Source organism: Eulemur rufifrons, chromosome 21 (assembly GCF_041146395.1).
Source record: "Eulemur rufifrons isolate Redbay chromosome 21, OSU_ERuf_1, whole genome shotgun sequence".
Classification (NCBI taxonomy): Eukaryota; Metazoa; Chordata; class Mammalia; order Primates; family Lemuridae; genus Eulemur; species Eulemur rufifrons.
This window is the reverse complement of record NC_091003.1, coordinates 25,245,730-25,269,887: the sequence shown is the minus strand read 5'-3', so window position 1 is coordinate 25,269,887 and position 24,158 is coordinate 25,245,730. Positions and strand designations below refer to the sequence as shown.

At 53.1% G+C, this 24,158-nt stretch overlaps 1 protein-coding gene across 5 annotated transcripts in view; it reads left to right on the top strand.

Moving 5' to 3' along the window:
• The window catches only part of DGCR2 (DiGeorge syndrome critical region gene 2), an 86,697-nt gene that overhangs the window by 54,936 nt on the left and 7,603 nt on the right, over positions 1 to 24,158 (top strand). For 2 of the 5 annotated variants that reach the window (XM_069496703.1, XM_069496701.1), the window contains 5 exons: positions 4,583 to 4,708; positions 6,919 to 7,129; positions 9,153 to 9,229; positions 14,628 to 14,804; positions 21,435 to 21,638. In XM_069496703.1, the coding sequence (XP_069352804.1) occupies positions 4,583 to 4,708; positions 6,919 to 7,129; positions 9,153 to 9,229; positions 14,628 to 14,804; positions 21,435 to 21,638 (795 nt within the window). Of the gene's footprint in view, positions 1 to 4,582; positions 4,709 to 6,909; positions 7,130 to 9,152; positions 9,230 to 14,627; positions 14,805 to 21,434; positions 21,639 to 24,158 lie in introns of all 5 variants that reach the window. The other 3 variants (XM_069496705.1, XM_069496702.1, XM_069496704.1) reach the window with 2 other exon arrangements.

Genomic DNA, 24,158 nt, shown 5'->3' with positions numbered 1-24,158 from the left:
GGGTTTTAAGACATTCCCTCTGTGAATGTCCCTCTTTTGCCAGAGACATTCCTGGACCCAGGAGCAACAGGAGGGAGGCAGGTTTTTGACTTGGAACTTTCAGGGCTATAGTTTTGCAGTCATATTCTGTGTTAGGTCGTATATTGTCTGTGTGGGTATAAAACGGAAAAACAAAAGTGCTTGTACTGGTGTTTTAAACTGTGGGCACGCCCTTGGCAAGTCTCCAGCCTCAGTCATGACACAGCAAGCAAGGCCCTGGCCCGGGCCCAGAGGGAGAAGGAGCAGTTTGAAGAACTTGCACGAGGCTGGGCGTGGTGGCTCACGCCTATAATCCCAGCACTTTGGAGGCTGAGGCAGGAGGATCACTTGAGTCCAGGGATTTGAGACCAGCCTGAGCAACATAGTGAGACCCCGTCCCTAAAAAAAAAAAAAAATTAGCCAGGTGATGCGCACCTGTAGTCCCAGCTACTAAGGAGGCTGATGCAAGAGGATGGCTTCAGCCCAGGAGTTACAGGCTACAGTGAGCTATGATGACGCCACTGCACTCTAGCCTGGGCGACAGAGTGAAACTCTGTCTCAAAAAAAAAAAAAAAAAAGAACAACGGCAATACCATTAGGAATTTTATAGTTATGGTTTTCTGGTTTTAGAAATTATGTTTTGGTAAACAAGTATTATTAGACTTAACAACAGTGGGTTTTTGACCGCAATTCCAGACTTGTTTTTTATAAAGTAGGAAAGTGACGTGTGTTCTGACAACTCAGAGGGCTAAGAAGGCTTGATCATCTCGCCCTGGCTTATATTTGGAGAAGTTACAAGCTCATCTGGACCCTAAAGCCCTCTGTGGGCAGGGTTTAAATTTCTAGAAATACAAGGTGGAATCACTCACATTTTGTCGTTTATTTGCAACTAATCCTCCTTTCTGGCCAAACACTGTTAGGAAGCAGCCAGTTTCCTTGCTGGGTGTGAGGCTCTCCAGCACCCCCAGCTCTCACTGTGGTCCTCTGCGGGGGAGGCAGGCAGCCCAGCGTACCTGGAGCCACCAGTGGTACCAGAAGCAGGAGGGGAGGCGCACAGACAGCGGGGCCTGGGACAGAGCGGAGGTGGCTTTGGGTGCTGCAGTTCCGAGCCGGGGTGGGGGGCCTCAGGTCCTGCGGCCCTGGGGGAGGCGGCCCCTGCCCTTATGCTCCACGTCTGACCTGGAGCAAGTCTGCTGGCACTTCTGAGCCTGCTTCTCTCGCCTGTAGAACATGTCCCTTCTCCTCAGGTTTAAGTACCAAGTCAGCCATTCTGTCCCCTCCCTTCTTCAGGTCTCCTTCAGTGGGGTCCCTCCCGCTCCGTCTTTGGTAGCCAGGGCTGCTGTGAAGTCTTGGTGAGGACATCTAAAGAGAGAAGAGCTGTTTTTCTAAAGCACCAAAGAACAGCCTGACTCTGGGGCCTCAGGGGCCATTTCTCTTCTGCTTTTCTAAAGTCTGGGGTGGTTTCGGGGTTGGGTGATGCACTTGAACTGGTCCCCATCCCAATCATGGGGAGCAAGTGCTTCCCTCTCCAGTTGCTGGTGGAAGAGGAGGGTGTGGCCTCTGCTAAGGAGGACAGGATCATTTGCTGTTTTGTTCCCGGTCGGTTCCCCATGCCTGGGACAGTGCCTGGCACACACAGAGGAAGAGGCAAAGCTGCTTTGGGGGTCTGTGTCCTGGACAGCGCTCCGGGGCTGGCCGCACAGGGGTGGGCCCAGCGGGCAGAGCCGGGCCTGCCCTCAGGGAGAAGAGGAAGATTCTGTGCTGTCAGAGGTGATCCTGAGACATCCTGAGGATGATGGCCCTGTGCGCTGCCCACTGCCCGGACTCCCCCAGGACACGCAGGGTCCCTGTCTGTCCACCATCAGCATCACCCCGTTGGCCAAGCCTTTCCCCTTCTTGCTGGCAAAGGCCTGTGTCTGTGCTGCCAGGTTTCCATGGTGGGCACAGACGGCGTTGAGTAGATGAGCGGTGAGGGGTGAATGTGGGCATTTGGGTGTGAAGAGGTGATGGACAGGAGAAGGGCTCACAGTCGCCACCAGAGCCAGAGAAGCCTGCTCAGCACAGACTAACTTCCTTTACCACCATTTGGCCTTCTAGTTACTTTCCTGAAATATTTCTCCTGGTCCCCTGCCCCAGCCTGCAGATGGCTTCTCTCAAACTGTCAATGTGCGCCCAACCTGGCCTCTGGTGCCCATGTGACCGAGTGGCAGCTCTCTGTTACCTTTTCCCTCCCTCCCTCCCTCTGCCCTAGATTCATCTGGTCTCTCTGTGAGCAGTTTCACCAGGGGCTGTGCTTGGTTTGGGGAAGAGGCCAAGGTACAAAGTGGAGCTGCAGGTCTTGCCCGTTGAGCAGAGGGAGATGCGGAATTCAGGGTCAGTGCCATGTGCTCTAGCCACACCCAGGCTTGGTTATGCAAGTTATTCAATGCACCCTTTCGTAGAATGAAAAGAAATACAAACAACCTCAAACTTGTCCCATATGTGTCTGCCTTTGCCTCTGGGAAAGCTCTTCTCCCCACCCCCACCCCCCCAGCTTAAGTGCAGCCACCTCAGAAGTCCAGGTGGCTCTTCCCTTCTGCAGCAAGCACTGCTGCCTGTCCCAGCAGCCCTCCCCTGCCTGCCTCCCTGGGAGGGGTCTTTGTGCTGTGGGCTGCCCTGCTTCAGAGCGGCCGGTGAGTCCTCTGGAGCGGCGACTGCTGCAGGTGGCCCAGCCCAGGACACGGGGTGGGGGCCCTCCAGTCCTAGAGAGCTGATCGTCCCCCAATGCTACATGTTTGCAGCATCAGGCCTGTCTTGGTGCCGGGTTCCTGGCCCAGACTGGCGGCAACATCTGAGATCATTATATTGCATTTTGGGGTGTTGAGGTACCTCCAAAGGCACCTGCACTGAAAACACACAGTGAGGCCTTAAAAATGCTTCTCCCTTGGAGGGCCTCACTTTATGTTAAAGATATCTCAGAGGCTGGTAGCATATTTTGTATTTCAGAGTGATTCTCAATCTTACGGCAACTGGTCCCCGTCGCGTGCCCCAGAGAAGCTATGGAAATACTGTTAGTGACTATTTTGTGGGTGAAGGAAGCAAAGCATCTAGGGTTTTGACTTGCCCAGGGTCTCAGAAAGACATTATGAAGGACACATACAAATTGTTGCACAAGTTATTTACTGCAGCCTTTCATAGAATGGAAAAAAATGCAAACAACCTAAACTTCAAATCACAGGGATTGTGGTATTGAAAGAACTCGATTCCCAGAATACTGTACAGCCATCGAAAGTAAGGTTTTAAGCCTATTTGAGAAATGAAAGGCTGTTTATAGCCTTAAGCTTACAGAGCAAGTCATAAGATAGAGTATTTGATGTGATCCCAATATTTTTAAGGAATAAATATGTTTTACACAAAGTAGAAAACGAGATGGGAGGGGCAGACCCTCATATAGGAAGGGTTTCTTGCCTTTATTGTTGGTTGTCTTTTCAAACTTCTGTATTGCTCAGATGTTTCACACTGGATATTTTATAATGAGAAAAACATGCAGCCTGTTTATTAAATAAAGGCCATGTCAGAGTCCAGACGCTAGCAGAACCAGCCGCAGGAGGAGCTTGTCAGGTGGGGCGGACTGCCAGCCCCGGGGTCAGGGAAGGAGGCTCTTTAAGAGGCCACCCCCATGCCTGAGTCTCTGCCTCAGGCTGGCCTGAGGGAGCTGAGGCCCCCCCCCCCCCATCTGCGGCCAGAGTGTGCCTGCGGCAGGTGTCTGTGTGCAGCCCTGCAGGCCGTTTATCCCCCTCTGGCCTGACCTTGCCCCAGGTGCTCATCACCATGCATCAGGGTACACCTGTGCAGGCGGAGTGGCAGGTGGGTGGGCCCACGAGGGGCGCTGCCTGTGGCTCTCTCCTGCTCCGTGGCCTCGGATAAACCACCTCCCTCCTCTGCGTCAGTCTTTACCTGCAGAGGACTCCAGAGAGAGTGTGGAGGAGCCGACCTGCAGATTAATAATAGATCAAGACACATAAAACTAGATTCTTCCCCCATCCTCAGCTTCCTGCTCACACCTTCCAACCACGCACTGAGGCCCTCGCGGCCTTGGGGGACGGGCAGACAGCAGATATGAGGCGGCTCAGGTCCCGAGACAGCACGGCAGAGGAGGGTCCCCCTTTTACCAACAGGGGAGCTCCCAGGCCAGCAGGGGTGGGGGAAGGGCAGCCTGGGCTCTGGAAAGAGCTCCCTCGCCCAGCGTCACTGAGCTGCCGAAGGATTTGCAGCTGGAATGCTGACGCTTCGCTGTGCTCGCAGTAACCTGTTGGAAAATGCAATCAGAGAGAGACCCCATTTCACAATAGTAATTATAGAAAGACTGCCAAGGCATAATTTTAACAAGCACACGTGACCCATTTGCCGTGAAGGACAATGCTGTGTAGAGTTCTAAGAGAAAGCCTGAGTGGACCGTGTGCTGCCAGGCCTCCCCCTCCAGCCGGAGCAGCCTCACCCACGCTGCCCCGAGCTTGGCACTGGCTGGAGCGCCACCCTCGGCTGCACGCTTGGGACTCACAGCACACGTCTCCTTTGCTTTCAGAAGTGACCGGAGAGGTGCGTCCTTACCATGGGAAGGAGGCCGTGGATCCGCGGCAGGGGCGGGCCAGAGGAGGTGACCCCACGCACTTCCACCCGGTGAACGTGGCGCAGCCCGTCCGCTTCAGCAGTAAGTTGCGGACCTGCCCCGACTGTGGCGCCCGGGTGCACGGCCCGACTGGGGCCTGGCTCTCGCGCCACTGTGGGGGGGGGGGGGATGAGTGAGGCTGCACGTGACCTGCCCAAGGTCACCCAGCTCCTGACCTGAGCCCCGGGGAAGTCACTCAGCTTGTCTTCACCGAGTGGCAGCCTTGCAGGGCCCTTGGCGATCCTGCAGTTGTATCGTGCCCTTTATAGACGGAGAAACCGGCTCTGCAAGATGAGATTAGGTACAGCTGATGGGTTGGGAAGGCTCTACTTACGTGTTTTTTTTTAATTTTTTAAGGCAATTGGTTATTTAATGAATTACCTATGACATTAAAATTTTATTTTGTTTTTTTTTTTTCCTATTCAAGAATTTTAAGGATAAGATGTTAAAATTGTATAGGTACATAACACGATCAAGGAAGGTTGAGGGGAGGAAGAGCCACAGCTGAAGTTGCCCGTCCCAGGCACACCTGTACAGGTGTGGTGCCCTTAGGTACGCTGGGAGCGCCTGGCCCCAGGGAGGCAGGACTGGTCTGCTGCCCTCTCAGCAGTAGGGAGCGCGTCAGCCCGTGCCCCCTGCTGGCAGCTGAGCTGTGGTGGTCTCGCCCGCACCCGGCACTGTCAGCAGCGAGTTCCTGGGGAGTCCCCAGCGCTGCTCACAGCTCCTGCCCCTCGGGGAGCCTCAGTTCTTTGCCGAGGCCCACGTGAGCTGCGGGTGGTGTGGGCCAGCTGTCATCCGCGCCCGGCTTTGCCACGGATCCCCGCAGCCGCAGGGTGGTGCACATACTTGGCGAGTGAGGAAGCTGAGGCTGAGAGGTCACCCAGCTGGATGGGGTGGCTCCAGGGCACAGCCCTGTGGGGGCCGCCGCTCCATGTTCTCTCTTCTCATTGCTTGTCTGCTTAATTTCGAACAGGTAACAATCCCACACAGTTCAGAACATAGAAAGATGCATCAATAAAAGGGAGTGCTTTCTTCCTCTAGTGTCCCCAGCCAGCTGGGTCCCCTCCCCAGAGGGCTTCCTCCGGGCCCGCCCGAGATGGGAAGCCCAGCCCTGGTGCTGGCAACCAGCTGCTGGGCCCGTCCCTCCTCACCTCTGTACGGGACGGAACAGAGCCACCTGCTAGGCACGTGGTCAGGGTGACCGCGTCGATGTGGGCACTCAGGAAACACGCAGCGACTGTGCCGCGCCTTCTCCCCCAGAGCTGGTTCCCTGTCCACACCAAGGAGCTTCCCTGCGCACGCAGGGGTGCAGGTCTCTGCGCCGTCCAGGCACCGCCGTCCAGCGCACGTGGTGCCGTGGCCCTGCCCCCAGCTCGGGGCCAGAGCCGCCACTTCCTTTCCCATAGTCCATGTGCCTTTGTTCAGAAGTCACACACACACACACACACACACACACACGCTCCTAAATAATAAAAACATGAGCGTAAGTCTCCAAGAAATTTTACTAGTTCCATAGCATGCATTAAAAAATGCATTTTTTTAAACGACTGGCTTTGCTAAAAATTGTTACTTTTCTTCGGTGTACTAATAGGAGATAGCCAGCATTTGAAGGTTGTAGATTCTATAAAACAGGTCACTAATGTTCCTTAAGGTGAGCTGTAAGTTACCAGGCCTTCCCAGGCCTGAGGGGCAGGTCGAAAGGTCGAGAAAGGAGGAGACACTGGCTGGGCGCAGGGAGGCTCGGGCTCCTGCTGGTCCTGGGCTTTGCAGCGGGGGCAGCGCCCAGGCCTCCTTTTCTGCCCGTGGAGGGCAGGGGCCCGCCACACAGTCTCAGGGCCCCCCAGCTCCGGTCTGCTGAGCTGCCGTTGAGGGCAGAGCTGGCCGGTGTCAGCGAGCGCAGGCGGAGCTGGCCTCCTGGCCCACCACGCTCGCCTCGCCGGAGAACGGTGCCTGCTTCCCAGGGATTAATTCAGCGGCCGTTCTTTAGTATTGAGTAGATTAAAAGACCTTATAGAAATGGGAGGAATCGCTGAATTTACCTGGCTCCCAGGTGGAATGTACGTTGTAGAGAGACTCAAGCATTTCTGCCGAGTCCGTGGTCTCGCGCAGGAGCCTGTCTCCACCCTCGGGCCCCCGGCTGGCCTCGGCTGCTCTCCGAGGCTGCCTGGCCCTGACGAGGCACGTGTGATTTCGTTTTGGAGTCGGATCCTAATTTGGGGGACAATGCCCCTTTTGTGCTTCATGTTTCCTAGGGAAGTGCCCGACAGGGTGGCACCACTACGAAGGCACGGCCAGCTGCTACAGGGTCTACCTGAGCGGGGAGAACTACTGGGACGCCGCGCAGACCTGCCAGCGCCTGAACGGCTCCCTCGCCACCTTCTCCACCGACCAGGAGCTGCGCTTTGTCCTGGCCCAGGAATGGGACCAGCCCGAGCGGAGCTTCGGCTGGAAGGACCAGCGCAAGTGAGTCTTGGGTCGGAGTCTGCCGACTGACCGACCGACCGCCCAGCACCCAGTAGCACTCCTGGGGCGGCCAGCCCCACCCACCGGGAGCCCGAGGAGATCCGGGGGTTGGCCTGTGCCAGGAGATGGGGGCGGGGCTTGCGGAGTGGGCGCGGTGGGCTGGGCTCTGCCGCCACCTCATGGGGCTGTGGACCAGCCCCTTTCAAAGGTCCCCCTCCGTGAGTACAGCTGCACTTGTCGAGTGCGGGCAAGGGGTGCCCGCCTGCGTCACTTGGGTGGGGGGCATGCTTAGTGTGGGGCTTCATGGGCCTGGCTCAGGGGGTGCCCAGGAGGGCAGAGGCTCCTCCTGCGACAGCGAGCCCCGCCGACCCTGTGCTCAGTGCTTTCTGTGCGTCTGCTCATTCGGTCCTCCCAGGAAGCCTAGGGTTCCTGCGTGGGCGCATGTGACTCTGGACTACGCACTTGTTGGGTGTGTGCCAGGATTCAGGCCCGGGCAGTCTGGCCCCAGAGCCCGGCCCTTGACCTGCAGGCTCAGCCTTATCAAGAAGAGAGGGTGGGAAGGGGACCCGACTGCTGCGTGCCAGACCCAATGTTTTGTTTTTGTTTTTTTGGAAACAGAATCTTGCTCTGTCGCCTGGGCTACAGTGCCAAGGTGTCATCACAGTTCATTGCAACCTCGAACTCCTGGGCTCAAGCAATCCTCGTGCCTCAGCCTCCCGAGTAGCTGGGACTACAGACATGCGCCACCACGCCCAGCTAATTTTTTCTATTTTTAGTTGCCCAGCTATTTTTTTTTATATTTTTAGTAGAGACGGGGTCTCGTTCTTGCTCAGGCTGGTCCCGAACTCCTGAGCTCAAGCGATCCTCTTGCCTCGGCTTCCCGGAATACTGGGATTGCAGGCGTGAGCCACCGCGCCCGGCCTCCAGACCCAGTGTTGTGGGGGTTTCCATTTAGGGGCAGGCTGTGTGGGGCCTGTGGTGTGCCACCTCTGGAGGTTGCCTCGTGGGACAGCCAGTTGCTGTCCCCTTTTCTGGAGGGGACGGTAGCCCTGTGGGGCAGTGAGCTGCAGGGCCCAGGAACGGCCAGTGCTCTCTGCTGGTCGCCTGCCACCCCCTACAGTGGCACAGGCTGCCACACTGCCGTGGGAGCACAGTGCCCTGCGGCACGTGGGCAGAGGGCCTTCGTCTCAAGACCTGAGCCTGAGCTGGGTTTGGCTCCGCAGTTACGCCCTGTGTGACTCGGCCAATCACAAGACGGGACTGTTTTTCCTTCTGCAGCGACAAAGGGAGAGAAATAAGTCTTAGCTCACAGGTTATTGTCCTGACCCCATGAGGTCATGCCCATGAGTCCAGCAGAGAAGCATGAGGGCACAGCCCAGCGGGTGGGGACGCCCCACCTCCCAGGACGGCCGCGTTGCACAGCGCAGGCTGAGGGCGGAGCAGCGCCATGCCAGGCGGACCTGCTGACGGGCATCTCTGGGCTTGGGACTAGAAAGCCGGGGTGAGGGGCACAGACTCGGCAGGTGCTTGTCGGCCGGGACCGTGTGCAGGTCCCCCCAGTGCTGGGCCGTGTGCGCTCAGGAGCACACTGCAGGCCTGAGGTCTTTAACCACCGTGGTCGTGTACATTCACAGGGGTTTGTTTCCTTGCTGAAGTGTAACTCACATACCACCACATACACCCCATCAGAGTGCGGTGTTCTGTGGTTTCAGCGCATTCGCAGAGTTGTATTCGTGGGGCTTTACCAAGAATAAGGTTGGCCTTGCTTAAAACAAGAAAGCTTTATTGGATCTGCTAATAAGAACAGTCTTGGCGAGAGTTACCAGAGATAAAACTTATTCTAACCTGTGGACTTAATACTTAGAATTTTAATGCATTTGATTAAAATTAAGTGTTAACCTTCAGTCTCTCCTGTTTTAGAAGTTCAGTGTTGGAGGTCAGTGAGAGTGTTAGAACATGCACGCACAGCCATCGATGGCCACCTCCCTCCCGCCACTGAGGTCTCTGTTTCTGTCCCCTGCAGGCTGTGGGTTGGCTATCAGTATGTCATCACCGGCCGGAACCGCTCCTTGGAAGGTCGCTGGGAGGTAGCATTCAAAGGTGAGCCTTTTTGGTCTGTCACACGTGTTGCTGAGTTTGAAACCAGGGGGACTCGTCCTGACTCGGGGGATATTGCTGGGGTCCCCCTCCTCCGTCTCACTGTCACCCAGGGGTGCCTGCACAGGGAACGTGGGGAGAGCGGGGCCCCCTCGTGGGGGGCTGTGGTCCTGGGAGGGCGCTGCAGGGCAGCACGGCCCACAGGTCAGGCCCTGATGGGGCCGGGGCCGTCTCCGTTGTCACTTCTCACCTTGGCCAGCTTTCTACACTGTCCATCCTCCCTGTAAAGTTAAGGACATTTGGGCATAAAAATGAGCATACAGAGGGTGCCGGCGGTATGCCAGAGAGGGAAGGACAAGCTTTCCAGGGCAGAGAAGGCCGGAGTTAGAGTCCAGAATCTGAAGGAAGCTGTCAGGCAGAGAGGGTTAAAAGAGAGTGTGTGTGGGTGTGGTTCAGGGATCCACGCTCAGCTGCTTGGAGATTCCAGGGTAGCGTACGGAGACGCGGCTGCTGTGGGCAGCAGAGCTCCTGGCCCGGCGTGTCCCTCCCCTCCTGTCCCCTTGCGCTGGCACTGCCAGCTCTGCGGGCGCCCCGGCTGTGCCCTCTCCAGTCGCGCTGGAGCCGCGCCGACGGCCTCAGCCCCCGTCAGCCTGCCTCTCGGGCTCTCTTTGGGCCACTTGAGCTTACTCTTTTTTTTTAATTTTTATTTTTTTACAAAAGCATGCACACAACTGATTTTTTTTTTTCATTCTTTTTAATTTATTTTTTTACAGAAGTATACAGGGCCGCTTGAGCTTAGGGTGAAGTGTTTTCCCCAAACACATCCCAGTGCTGCTGTTGCTGTCTTGAGTGTCTCCGAGAGGACAAGTGAGGAGTGCTAGGCCTGGGGACAGGGCTGAGAGCGACTAGGGCCCCACAGAGGCGGCGCCAGTCCGGCGGCTGGGATGCAGCAGGAACAGAGGTGTGGGCTGCAGAGCCCAGCAGAGAGGGCCACACCACTGGCCCCAGTCCTGCCTGACACACGTCATCCCGTTCTGTGCCCTCTGATAGGCCACCGAGAGCCCCAGCCACATTTGCATGCCCCAGCTTTGTGAAGGTATCGCTCAGGTTTCCCACAGGAAGAGCGGACAGATACATGGCTTTGGGTTTTAGGCCCAGAGTCGCAGCATGCCGTGTGGAAGATAAGTCTTCTAATACTTTTTCCTCTGCCCTCAGCACAGCTGTTGCAGGTGAATCTTTGAAACGGTGCAGTTGTGGGCTGGGCCCATCGCCTCGCCCAGCAGAGCGTGGACACTGGTAGTTGAAGAGAGGACGAGTCTGTGTGGCGGGACAGGGGACCCGGGGCCTCATCCCTGAGAGAGGATGGCAAGGGGCCTGGGTGGGCTCTGATGGCTGTCCTTGTGTCGGGGCGCCACTGGGGCATCAGGAGAGCAAAGCTGTATTTAGAAAAAGGCTGAACGTTGTGCGTAGACACCGGCAACTGGACTTGGGAATCCTGATCCTGGATTTGAGCAGTGGTCACGGAACCAACATGTGGCTAAAAGAGATCCTTCTGCTGCTGCAGGTCACTGGCTCTTGACACAGCGCAGCGTCACGAGTGGTTCTAGAGTCAAAGAAGCAGAAAGGCACAGGTAGCACAGGAATCTGGATGGCACCCTGCGTTTGGGCAGGGGGCTCCTAGAGAACCTTCCGGGAACGGGGAGGCGGTCTGAACGTGGCCTTCTAGTAATTCATTTTCTTAGGTGTAGCGATGGTGGTGGTGTGATTTTGGGAGACTCACGCCTGTGTGCAGGAGCGAGTGCCCCGCGTCCCCCGTGGGAGGGGCCGGAGGAGCCTCACAGCCGGGTGTAGGTCAGTGTTGAGGGTGCGCTGTACTCCTCTCTGTTGTGGTGTATTTTAAAAATTTCCATACTAAAAGCATTTAAGAAGATTTCTGCTAAGAAACTGCGGAGTAAAGAAAATAGTGAAAATGCAGGCAAGTGAAGGAGAGAGCGGCCGAGCCGGCCCCCTGCTGTGGGCGCGGTGCCAAGCAGAGCGCAGCGGGCCTGAGACGTCGCCGGGGGCAAAGGTACCAAAAAGCGAAGGGAGCAGATTTAAATCTTCTGCGACTAATGGTGAACGCTTCCCTAAGAAGATACCGTGCCTAAGAATAGTAGCTAATGATAATAGACGTTTAAAAATGTTTATTTCATCTGCATCTTGTCCAACTTTTTCTTCTGTTTATTTATTTTTTTGAGACAGAGTGTCACTTTGTTGTCTGGGCTCGAGGGCCGTGGGTCATCCCAGCTCACTGCAACCTCAACCTCCTGGGCTCCAGCGATCCTCCCGCCTCAGCCTCCCAGAGTGCTGGTATTACAGGCGTGAGCCACTGCAGCTGGCCTTTTTTTTCTTAACGTATTGCGTTATGGGGTCGGCACAATGGTGCATGAATAACATTGTGTACATATTTATTATGCATATACACATTTTAAATTTGGAGTTCATTCCCCACAGGGGTCCTGTGAGGCTTGGGGGTCGAGCTCTCTGGCCTTTCCCCTGGGTCCATAACAAGCCTGTGAGCTCCACCCTGGGGGGCTGAGACCCTGCGGGCCCTGGTGTGTGCCTTGGAGACAGAGCTGCCGCCAAAGGATATAAGGCCAGTGTTTTTATAACATTTGTGCAGAAAATTTGAAAAAAAATTACAGATCCTTATTGTCTAGAGAGAATCACTGACATTTGCCACATGCCACCCCCCCCCCCACCCATCCCCGGGCCTCCCATCCTTTCTGCCAACAGTATCACTCTGATTTTTGGTTATTTATACTTGATATTTATTTTAAAACACAAAAGTGGAAACACACGGTGTGTTTTAGTGTGTCTGCGTGTTGCATAACTTGCTCATTGAAGATTCACTCGATGCCTTTGCCCCATTTGTCCGCGTGTCTCTGCACACACACCGCTGGGCCCACTCGTGCCACTGGTTGTCTGAGATCAGCAGGTGCGTGACTTAGAGGGAGCCTTCTTTTCTCCTGGGCTTCTTTTCAGATGTGGCCAGTCCTCTGTGGTCTCCATCTTCCCTGCCCTGGTGCCAGACCCGAGTGGGGACGTGACCGTGTCGTAGGGCCCTGGCCTGTGAGGTCGGCAGACAGGGCTGCAGACCCTGGGGCCTTTGGGTCAGCAGGCAGGGAGGGGCCGGGCTGGCCCAGCAGCTGCTGGAAGGCACAGTGCAGGGACGCTGCCCGCTGGCCGAGGCGACCCTCAGGTTGGAATGGGGTTAGCGGGGCCAGGCCGCAGTTCCCAGAGGGAAGACAGCCCCAGAGTGGGGCGGCTGCCCCCATCGCGGGCCGTCGGAGGATGCGGACAGCCCTGGTGGGCCCCGTGCAGGCTTCATCTGTGGGTGCTGAAGCGGCAGGACAGGAAGGGAGGTCTTTGTGGTTCAGAACAGTGAGTGGGGGTTCCTGCCACAGGAACACGTCTGGCCTGGGGAGGCTTCTCCCACGCGGAGGGAGCAGGGGGCTGGCACGGGTGGCTGCTGAGGCCTGAGCAGACCTTGTGGCAGAGGCGGTTGGCGGCATCCAGATGCCCTCGCGTGTCAGGCTTGGGGGCCTGCGGATGGCGACAGCCCAGCCCGAGGCACCCTGCGGCACCGTGCCACGCAGCTCCTGTGTCGACGGATGGCAGGGGTGCCGGGAAACTTGCTGCCACCCTGTCAAGCCGAGGACTGACTGCCGTGGTGGCAGTTGCGGGGTTGTGGAGAAGGGCACTGCAGACAGGAGGTGGAACGACGCATGCAGTGGCTCCTGGTGGCCAGCCGGGGAGCCTGCAACGCCTTCCTCCAGGACGGGGTCCTCCAGGAAGAGCAGGATGTTGGGGCGGGGCCCTGGGGTTGTCCAGGAGGCATTGGCGGGCCCAGGAGAAGAATCTTCAGGGGTCATCGCCAGTGAAGGACAGTCAGCCTCCTGGCTCCTCTTACCCCTGACACCATTTCAGATTCGTCCAGGATCTTGTCCCTTGTCACCAACCTCACAGCCCCCACCTGGAACCTGACGCCCTGATTGTCACTCACCCGATTGCCTGCCTGGCTCCAGTCCCGTCTCCCCACACGATCGCCAGAGGGTCCCTTCCTCCCCTGCTCCCGCAGTTCCCAGCTCTCGTTTCTCATGGTGGCCACAGTCCCACCGAGGCCAGCAGCTCCCTCACTGCCCGCACCCCCCCGCCCAGTCTCGTCACCAGCCCTGCAGCTGCCGCCCTTTCTGCCCGCTCTGCGAGTCCAGCAGCTTCCGGGCAGATGCCCTGCAGTCTGTTGAGGCAGCCGGCTGCCGGGATGGGAGAGTGTCTTTTTTTTCTCCCCAGTATATTACAGGGGTACAAACGTTTTGGTTACGTGATTTGCTTTTGTGCAGTTTGAGTCAAAGTTCCAAGTGTGCCCATCACCAAGGTAGCGAGCATTGTACCCCTGAGGTGTGAATTTGCCCGACCCCCTCCCACCTGCTTGGTTTCCGTGGAGTTTTACTGCCTCACGTGCACACGGGTGTTGATCAGGTAGCTCCAGCTAATCCTCCAACTAATTAGTTCCTCAACTGCGCGTGGCTCAGCGGGACCACGGCACAGTCCTGCGTGAACCTCATTTGACCAGTTGTCTGAGCCACCCTCTGATGTGGCTCTTCCCCGGTCTGGGCAGCTTTTGGGAGTGGACACTGGGTCCCAGAACTGTGCCCTGAGAGGTCACTTGTGGCCTTGGTTGAGCTTTGCCGTCACGCTCATGCGCTGTGGTTGTGCTTGTGAGGTCTGGCCTGGCAGATAGCCTCAGCGCTGAGGATTTATCTGTTTTTGAAGTTTGGGAGGAACCTGTTCATTTCTCAGCCCGTGAGACAAGAAGCCAAGTAGTGAAATAGTTTTTAAAAGGGGAGGGCGGCCACCCAGGCGAAGGGTCGCCTGGGGAAGTGAGGGTGTCCGAGGGTGCAGGGCCGGGCTGGGAAGCGGGGAGCCCGCGGGAAAGGCGGGTGGCGGTGCACGGCGTGCTGGTGGCAGCAGCACTCTCAGCGGTGGAGATGAGACGTCTCCAGAGAGCCGGCCTCTTCCCTGCCCGCCTCCCGCCATCTGACGCACAGTCGAGGCAGGCGGGACGCTGGGGCCTGGGTGTCCCTGGGGGAGGGGGCACAGCTGCCGTGGTGGCTGCTGCCAGCCAGGGACAGGCCTTGCAGGCCTCGGTGCTTTGTGAGAGCAGCCCCTCCTGCTCCTATCATGGTGCCGTGTCCGCGGGCCTGGGACAGGCTGCCTCCAGGCTGGGGTCTTGCGGTCTGCAAGCTCTTTGGTTGATGGTCACGTCTGACGTCCCGGCCCCCTCGCGGAATGCACGTGACGCGGAATGCATGTGACTCGTCTGCTGACGTTCTGTGTGTCTGGCCTCCCCCCACCCCAGGCTCCTCGGAGGTGTTCCTGCCCCCAGACCCCATCTTCGCCTCGGCCATGTCTGAGAACGACAACGTGTTCTGTGCCCAGCTCCAGTGCTTCCACTTCCCCACCCTGCGGCACCACGACCTCCACAGCTGGCACGCCGAGAGCTGCTACGAGAAGTCTTCGTTCCTGTGTAAAAGAAGTAAGCCCCCTGGAAGGCGCTGGGCCCTGGGTCACCTCGCGTGGACTCTGGCCGTGAGCAGCTCTGAGGCAGAGTGGCTTTTGTGGTGTTGCAGCAGACGCCCCTCACCTTGATCTAGGGCGTAGGCCCAGCTGGGCTGTCTGCAGCTCTGTGGCCCGGGAGGCTGGTCGGCATCTCAGAGCCCACGGATCTTTCCCGGAATGGAGACCCTAAGTCCTACCTTCCTTGTTTCAGTGCCATTAGGCGATCATATGGGAGCAGTGACCAAGGGACCTGCCAATCCCATGGCATCTGTGGAGCATCTGAGTCCGTTGGTCACCTCTGCCCACTCTCTGCGGATCCTTCTGCGACCCTTCTCTCCGCGTCTCTGTCTGCCTTGTCTGGTCTGCTCCTCCTTTCCCAGCTCTGTCCCTGTCCCTCTGCCAACCCACTCAGATTCCATGTCAAGGTCTTATTCAGGCCGGGCGCGGTGGCTCACGCCTGTAATCCTAGCACTCTGGGAGGCCGAGGTGGGCGGATCGTTTGAGCTCAGGAGTTCGAGACCAGCCTGAGCAAGAGCAAGACCCCGTCTCTACTAAAAATAGAAAGAAATTATATGGACAGCTAAAAATATATATAGAAAAACTTAGCCGGGCATGGTGGCGCATGCCTGTAGTCCCAGCTACTCGGGAGGCTGAGACAGGAGGATCGCTTGAGCCCAGGAGTTTGAGGTTGCTGTGAGCTAGGCTGACGCCACGGCACTCACTCTAGCCTGGGCAACAGAGTGAGACTCTGTCTCAAAAAAAAAAAAAAAGTCTTATTCAGCTTCTGGGGCTCACGGTGTGGCTGTGCCCGAGCGCGTTCCCCCCCCACCTCCCCGTCCTCTGCGCTGGGGGACTGGGGCAGGGCCACCTGTGCTGGCACGGGAGCCTGGGCTCAGCACCACTTGTTGCTGTGCGTCTCAGTTGCCTGCCGGACTCCGTTCGGGCCCTGGGCTCCGGCGGCCCTGGCACCAGCTGTGCTCACGCCCCCACCTTGGCTATGACTATCTTGTTGCCTGTTCTTGGCCCTTTTCTCGTCTATATGAATTTTAGGATGAATTTTCTGAATTCCCTTATTGTTTCAGTTTGTGGATTTTTGGTAGATTTTCTGTTTATAAGGGGTTGTTTCTTCTTTCAAGTCTTTGACTGTTACTTCTTTGCCTTTTTTTCCCCAGTATTAACTTTTCTCACTAAGTTCTCCAGTGTCGATTAGAAATGGTGGTAGTGAGCATTCTTGTCTTCTCAACTTAATGAGAATGCTTTTAGTGTGTTCTGTGTGTCCTAATGCGTTCTACAGGGTTTTAGAACACGCCTTTGTGAGGTTAAGGAAGTACCCTTCTGTTCCTACTTTGCTGGGAATATTTATGTTACAAAAATGTATTGATTTTTATTAAATGCTTTTTGGCATTTATTGGGTTGATACGGTTTTTCTTTAATCTGTTCATTTATTTTACATTAATAGATTTTATGATGTTAAACCATCTCCATGGGTTTTATATTAATATATACATCTCATATTGCTGGATTTGGTTTGCTGATATTCTAGTTAGAATTTTTGAAACCCTTTTATCAAGTGAGCTTGGCCTGTTACTTTCCTTTTCTGTACTCTCCTTGACTCGTGTTTGTTAGGGACAGGGTCTCACTGCGCTGCCAAGTGCAGTGGCCGCTCACAGGCTCCGCCATGGCGCACCACAGCCCGGAGCACCAGGGCCCAGGCGGTCCTGCCTCAGCCTCCCGACAGCTGGGGCTACAGTGACTCTTCTTTTGTATCACATTTATATTAGTTTTATGAAGTGAGTTGGGAAACATTCTCTTTTACTGTTCTCCAAATCCATTTATATAAGTTGGAGATAATCTTATCCTGCAGTGTTTGCTAGACCCCACCTTATCAGACCATTTGGGCCTGGGGGGCAGAGGCTCCCATAAATTGTTATTTTAGTTACAATGCCGAACTTAAGGAAAATTTACAAGAATAGTACAAGGAACTTCCTCTCAGATGCCCTTTATACAGACTCACCAGTTATCCTGTTTCTGTTTTGACACATTTGCTTTATCATTTACTCTGTCTGCATATTTGTTTTGAATCATCTGAGTGTAAACTGCAGACATTGTGGACCTTGAGCCTTATATACTTCAGTGTATATTTCCTAAGAATAAGGACACTCCCTTATGTACCCACAGTTAGTTGGATCAAAATGCGAACACTTCACTGGATACAATACCATCCAATCACCCACAATCCATCATTCTCCCTCCGGTTTTGTCAGTTGTTCCAATAACACACACACACATATATATTAGAGACAGTGTCTCTCTGTCACCCTGGCTAGAGTGCGGTGGTGTCATCATAACTCACTGCAACCTCAAACTCCTGGCCTAAAGTGATCCTCCTGCCTCAGCCTCTGAGTAGCTGGGACTACAGGTGCATGTCACCATGCCCAACTGATTTTTTCTGTTTTCAGTAGAGACGGGGTCTTGCTCTTGCTCAGGTCTCGAACTTCTGGCCTCTAGCAATCCTTCTGCCTTGGCCTCCCAAAGTGCTAGGATTACAGGTATGAGCCACTGTGCCCGGCCCCAATAATATTCTTTATAGCTGTTTTTTTCCTGGTCCAGGATCCAGTCCAGAATCATGCATTGCATCTAGTTGTCATGTCTCAAGCCTCATTTTTGTCTGTCAGTTTGAGTAATTTCTGTTTACCTGGCCTTAGATTTATTAATTCTTTCCTCGGCTGTGTCACATCTACTTATGAGCCCCTTGAAGACACTCTTCATCTGTCTTGTTCATTTTGCCTGTGTGTTTCAATTTCTGGGATTTCTGTTTGATTCTTTGTTGTAGTTTCCATCTCTCTGCTGAATTTCCCATCTGATATTATGTATTGTCTACTGTTTCCATTGGAGCCTTTAACATATTAATCATAGTTATTTTAAATACTTTGTAGTTAGTTCCTTCATCTGTGTCATGTCTGAGTCTAGTTTTGTTGATGGTTTTGTCTCTAGAGCATGGTACTTTTTTTCTGATCTTTTCGTTGAAAATTGGACATCCTGTGTGGAATGATAAAGACGGGGCTCAGTAGTTTTGGTGCTTGCAAATTGCAACACCTTTCCTTCCACTAGGCCTTTAGTGTGGGGTGGTCTTTAGCGCGGTAAGAGGGTGTTAATCTGGGCGAGGGTTGGGCTGTGCTTGGGGCTGTTGGCGTGTGGTTGCCCTGAGTGCACCCCAGGCTTCACCTTCAGTAGATGCCTTGCATTTGGAGCGAGGCTGGTTTGCCAGAGGGTTTTCCTTAATGTCTGCTCCACCCTTTACTTTAGGTCATCCCTTTGGGCCACCTCTCAAGAGTTTGTCGCTTGTAAGCCTTCTAGCAGCAGTCGACCGTGTGACTTGAGGGTTGTTAACCTGCTGGTGGTGGGGCTGGTGTTCCGATGACACCCCAGCCTTAGGCAGGCCCACTGCCCTGGGTCTCCCCCTCCTCCAGGTGGAGTTGGGTCCAGAACAAGGGTTTTTCACCAGGGCCCTAAAGGTTCCTTGTGCTCTGATTGGAGGCGGGTTGCCAAAACAGGACAGTTTTGGGGAATGGTTTGGGGAGCATATTTGGCTTTCTCTGGTGGGTTTTAGCTGAAAGTATGAACACAAAATAGGGAAGCCGGTGGTCACTGACCAGATCCTGACTGCGCTGGGTTGGTCGCTGCAGCCGTGGGTCATTATGAAGCAGAAAAGCTCTGTACATGGAACCACATGGCATGTTACCTTTGGAGGTTTGCCTTTTCCACTCAATTCCCTGCATAGTCATCCAAATTACCACTTACATCAATAATTTGTTCCTTTTTGTTGCTGAGTAGCATTTCATGTTTTTGTTCACAGTTTAACCATTCACCTCTTGGAGGACATCTGGGCTGATTCCAGTTTTTGGCCATTACAGTGAAAGCTACTGGGAACATTTGCATTACAGGTTTTTGTGCAAACATAAGTTTTCGTTTTTCTGGGATAAATGCCCAGGATTGCAGTTGCTGGGTTTGTCAGTACACAAGCAGACTGTTCGGAGTGGCTGTGCTGTTTCACGCTCCCGCCAGCCACGCATGAGTGATCTAGTGTCCCCACGTCCTCCCAGCACTTGCTGTTTTCACTGTTTTCCATTGAGTCCTTCTGTTGGGTATGTAGTAGTAGCTCCTTGAGATTTTAATTTGCATTTCCCTGAGGCTGTTGCTGTTAAAACCTTTTCATGTGCTTATCTGCCACCTGTATATTCTCTTTGGAGAAATATCTGTTCGTGTCATTTGTCCATTTTTTCTTTGCATCATTTTCCTTACTGTTGTGTTTTGAGAGTCCTTTATGAATTCTAGATACCGGTCCTTTGTCGTATATGCGGTTTGCTGTATTTTCCCTAGTGTGTGGCTCGTCTTCATCCTCTTCACATGAGCTTTCACCAAACAAAAGTTTTTAGTTTCGATAAAGTCTTAGTTATCAGTTTTTCCTTTTAGGGTCGTTCTTTTGGTGTCAAGTCCAAGTATTCTGCCTGGCCTTATGTTCTGAAGAAAGTTTCTCCTAGGTTTTCTTCCTAAAAGTTTTATAGTTTTATATTTTATTTTTAATTCTATGATGTATTTTGAATTAATTTTTTTAAAATAAGATATGAGATTTAGGTCAGAGTTCTTTAGTCTGATATAGCTTTGCTCCCACAGCCAACTTTGTGCTTTTATTAGCAAACATATTACACATATGTTCCATTTCTGTATGTCATAGACCCAACACTACATTATATGTATATTATTTTATACAGTTGTTTTTTAAATCAGTTAAGAGAATAAAGGAGAAAAAATAGGCATATACGCTTTGATTTATAATTACATAATTACCTTTACTGGTGCTTTTTGTTTTTTTGTATATATTTGAATAATTATCTGGGAGTCACTTGCTTTTAGCCTGAAAAAGTTCCTTTGGTATCTTTTGTAAGGCAAGTGTCTTGCAAGCAAGAAATTCTTAGTTTTTGCTTGTCTGGGAAAGTATTTTGTTTTCCTTTTTGAAAGATAGCTTCGCTGGATGTGGATTCTTTTTTTTTTTTGAGACAGAGTCTCACTCTGTTGGTTGCCCAGGCTAGAGTGAGTGCCGTGGCGTCAGCCTAGCTCACAGCAACCTCACACTCCTGGGCTCAAGCAATCCTCCTGCCTCAGCCTCCCAAGTAGCTGGGACTACAGGCATGTGCCACCATGCCAGGTTAATTTTTTCCATATATATATTTTTAGCTGTCCATATAATTTCTTTCTATTTTTAGTAGAGACGGGATCTCACTCTTGCTCAGGCTGGTCTCGAACTCCTGAGCTCAAACGATCCGCCTGCCTCGGCCTCCCAGAGTGCTAGGATTATAGACGTGAGCCACTGCGCCTGGCCAAGATGTGGGTTCTTGGTTGCAGTTTTCTCTGAGCACTTTGAATATATCATTCCACTGTGTCTGGCCTCTGTTCTTTCTGCTGAGAAGTCCATTGTTAATCTTATTGGGGTTCCCTTACAAGTAATAAGTCAACTTCTCTTTCCTGTTTTTAAGGTTTTCCTCCTTGTCTTTGACTTTCAGCATTTTTACTATGATGCACCAGTTTGTGGATCCTTTAATTTATCTTACTGGAAGTTTGTTGAGCTTCTGGATGTGTAGTTTTTTGTTTTTCAATGAATTTGGGTGGTTTTCAGCTATTATTTCCTCCACTATTTTTTCTGATCCTTTCTGTCTCTGCTCTCCTGGTGCTCCCATTTCACAGGTGTTGATGTGCTTTAGTGTCCCGTATTTCCCTGAGAGCTCTGTTCGTTTTCTTCACTGTTTTTTCTGTTTTAGCATGGAATACTTTTTTGTGAATTTTCTTGCCCTGGAGGCTTCTGGACCACATGAATAACATAGATTTGACCCCAATCTTAAGGGAGGCACAGACTCGTGGTTGTAAAATTTCTGAAGACTCTTATTCTAGACATCTCCACCCCATTTATTGGAGACTGGAACAAGCTTCCTTCTCATGTCCCTTTGCCTGTCACTGAGCCTGTGTCCCTTTGAGGCCCCCCTCATCCTCACCCCCACCCCCAGGCATCTGTCACGCCTGCCGACTGCTGAGGGCTCTGGCTGCGCCATTCCTCTTACTCTGGTCCTAGGTCAGATCTGTACAGAGTCTCCTGTGTGTGGTTCAGGTACAGTGGACCTTCGTCCCAGGCAGAGCTGGCAGCTTCCTTGGAGACTTACTTGAGACGCATTTCGATTTTAAAACAGTTAATATTCACAGCAGCTGCATCTTAGAATTGAGGAAGTCCCGTAAGTAAATTATTTAGGCAACTTCAAAGCAAACACTTCTTCAGGGACGTTCACCCAGGAGTCTGGCATTCTCTTCCATCCTGGCTCTCTGGGGCTCTGGGGCCTACACCTGCCCTGGCCAGGTGTTCTTTGTCGTAACACTGTGTTGTCGTGACCACCCTCAGACCACCGTTCTCTGTGTCTCGGGGCAGATTCGCATCGTTCCAGCAGTGGGTGGACTGTCAGACACGATCTGGCCAACTCCTCAGTTTCCCTGTTTGCCCTCCAGGCCCAAGTAGGGAGGGTCTGGTTACACATACAGCTGTACACGTGTGTGCTCGTTACAGGTCAAACATGTGTCGACATCAAGGACAATGTGGTGGATGAAGGGTTCTACTTCACCCCCAAGGGGGACGACCCGTGCCTGAGCTGCACCTGCCACGGCGGGGAGCCTGAGATGTGCGTGGCCGCCCTCTGCGAGCGGCCCCAGGGCTGCCAGCAGTACCGCAAGGACCCCAAAGAGTGCTGCAAGTTCATGTGTCTGGACCCAGGTGAGACTCTTGCTGGGGGGTGACAAGGAGGCTCCCCTCTGAGGACTGGATGCTAGATGTCCTTCACTTCGTTGGTGGTGGGACTCTCGAGAGCTCGTGGCATGCCGAGCAGCAGCAGTGGCATCATTTGCTCACAGCGCCGTCTCGGGGGCTCTGACGCTGCTGCTCGAATGGGTGTGTCTCCTGTCACTTTCAAGGTGCCTCACCCCATTCTCAGGTAACACGTTCGCAAGGGAACGTGAACTTGAGTGTGGCCGGCTGTCCACAAGTCAGCTGGAACTGATGGTTTCAAAGCTGTTGTTGCCTCTCTTTAAGACTCAGAGCTGGAATTTATGTTCATGTTTGAGCTCTTCCTGTTTTTTAGTATGATAATATGGAGGGTAGTGACAATTGGCATTGCGTATAGTCATCGATTTTTTTACTATTAGATTCTTCAAGAAAACGATTAACTATTACCCTCAGTTTCAAGGTAAGACGTCTCAGTAGGTGGTGCTTTAAGATGAACACTGCAAGGAATCTAGTCTTGGACTAGCCCTCTCCCTTCCACATGCAATAAAAGAGGACCTGGTGGGATCTTGCTATCTGGGCCCGTTAGCAGCCCACCGAACTCCATGTGGCATGCTTCATCCTGCACACCAGTGCAGCTGCCAGCTCTGGTGAACTCAGATCTCAAGAGAAATGTAAATCAGAAGTGTGAATTGTTTCTTTCTTGGGTGCCACAGTGTGAGAATAGCGCAGCAAGGACTTGTGGAAGCCCCTTGGCGCTTGGGCCCTGCAGAAGAGCAGCTTGGGCAGGGTGTGGTGGCGTCTTCTTGCCCCGGGGCCCTGTGAAAGAGAGACTGCCCGGATTGCAGCTGGGGTGTGAGGGATTCAACAAGAGCTGTCCCCTCAGGCAGTGTTGTCCACGTCCCTCCGCACCAGATAGGCTGCTGGGTAGGAGAACAGAGTCATCCTCCTGAGGCTGTGTCTGAGGCTGGGCAGCAGTAGGCACTTAGGCACATGTACCATCAGACGTGTGCCATTAACTGCAGTGAGCAGAGAGGCCACGTTTGCAGCCTGGCCCAGCAGAGGACACAGAGCTAGAGGTGGGAGAGGTGGCACTCGGACCCCACCCCACAGGCAGACAGTGTTCTGCGTGTGCAGGGTGTGTGTGTGCGGCTGTGGGGAGCACTGAGGGGCTGCTCACCGAATTTCCCATGCCCCAGCCGCATTACCCCAAACCTCCAGCTCATTTTCCGTCTGTGGAGCCAAACTGTTCACAAGCCCTGTCCCCTGGATTCCTGGTTCCATTTCTCAGGAGTCTACCAGTGCTGCCTTGCCACTCTGTCCAAGCTTTGTAAGAATGACCAGACATATACAAGGATGACCTGTCTGTGGGCACGTGTGGCCTAGGGAGCCTGCCCATCCCTGAGGACTGCTCGGCAGAGCGGGGCCCTCAGCGTGTCTGGGCAGGTCCAGAGCTGCTGCAGTCCGCTCTCCTGCGCAGCCAGAGTAGCTTAGCCTGGCGCACTGTCCCCACACTGTGGCCATAGTCCTGCAGGCTCCCGACTGTCTCCCAGAACCCTTCTCCTGGGAAGTACCCGTTTTGCATCAAGAACGGAGATACTGCCATTGAGACTTTGGGAACAGGATCTCAGGTGTTAAGCTTCAGAGTATCCCTTCCAACAAGGCAAGAGTATCTACTCTTCCATGCTCTTCATTGTTATACTCGAGGTCAAAGCCAGTGGCAGAAGGCAAGGAGAAATGAAAAGGCATCCAGACCAGAGGGGAAGAAATGAAGTCATCTCTCTTTGCAAATGACATGATTGCATAGAATATCCCAAAGAATCTACAGGAAAGTTAGTAGAATTAATAAATGTGATTAGTAGTGTCTCCAGATATAAGATCAGTATACAAAAATCTACTGTATTTATATAATCTACCTGTCATAGTTAGAAATTGAAATTTCAAGAAAGTACCATTTATAATAGCACCAAAAACATGAAATATTTAGTTATAAATCTTATAAAATATGTGTACATTTTTTCTGTTTGCTGCAAACTAAAAAAGTGGTGAAAAAAGTCAAAAGTCAAAATAAAAGGAAAGATATACCATGTTCATGGATTAGGGGGCTCAGTATCATTAGGAGGTTAATTCTTCCCAAATTGTAGATTCAGTATAATCTCAACCAAAATTTCAGCAGACTTTTTTGTAGGCGCTGACAAGCTGAGTATAAAATTATATGGAAAGGCAAAGGAGTTAGAATAGCCAAAACAGTTTTTATAAAGAAAGAAGTTGGAAGATTGATGCCACCCGACTTATGACTTACTGGACAGCCATAGTTAACCAGAACAGTTTGGTGTTGATGGAAGAATAGACGCATAGATCGCTGGAACAGACTAGTCCGGAAACAGCCCTGCACCATATGGTCAAATGATCTTTGACAAAGGTGCAGAGGCAGTTCTAGGAAAAGGATCGTCTTTCAACAAATGGTGCTGGGACAGTTCGACGTCCATATGCAAAGAGTAATAACCTTACACC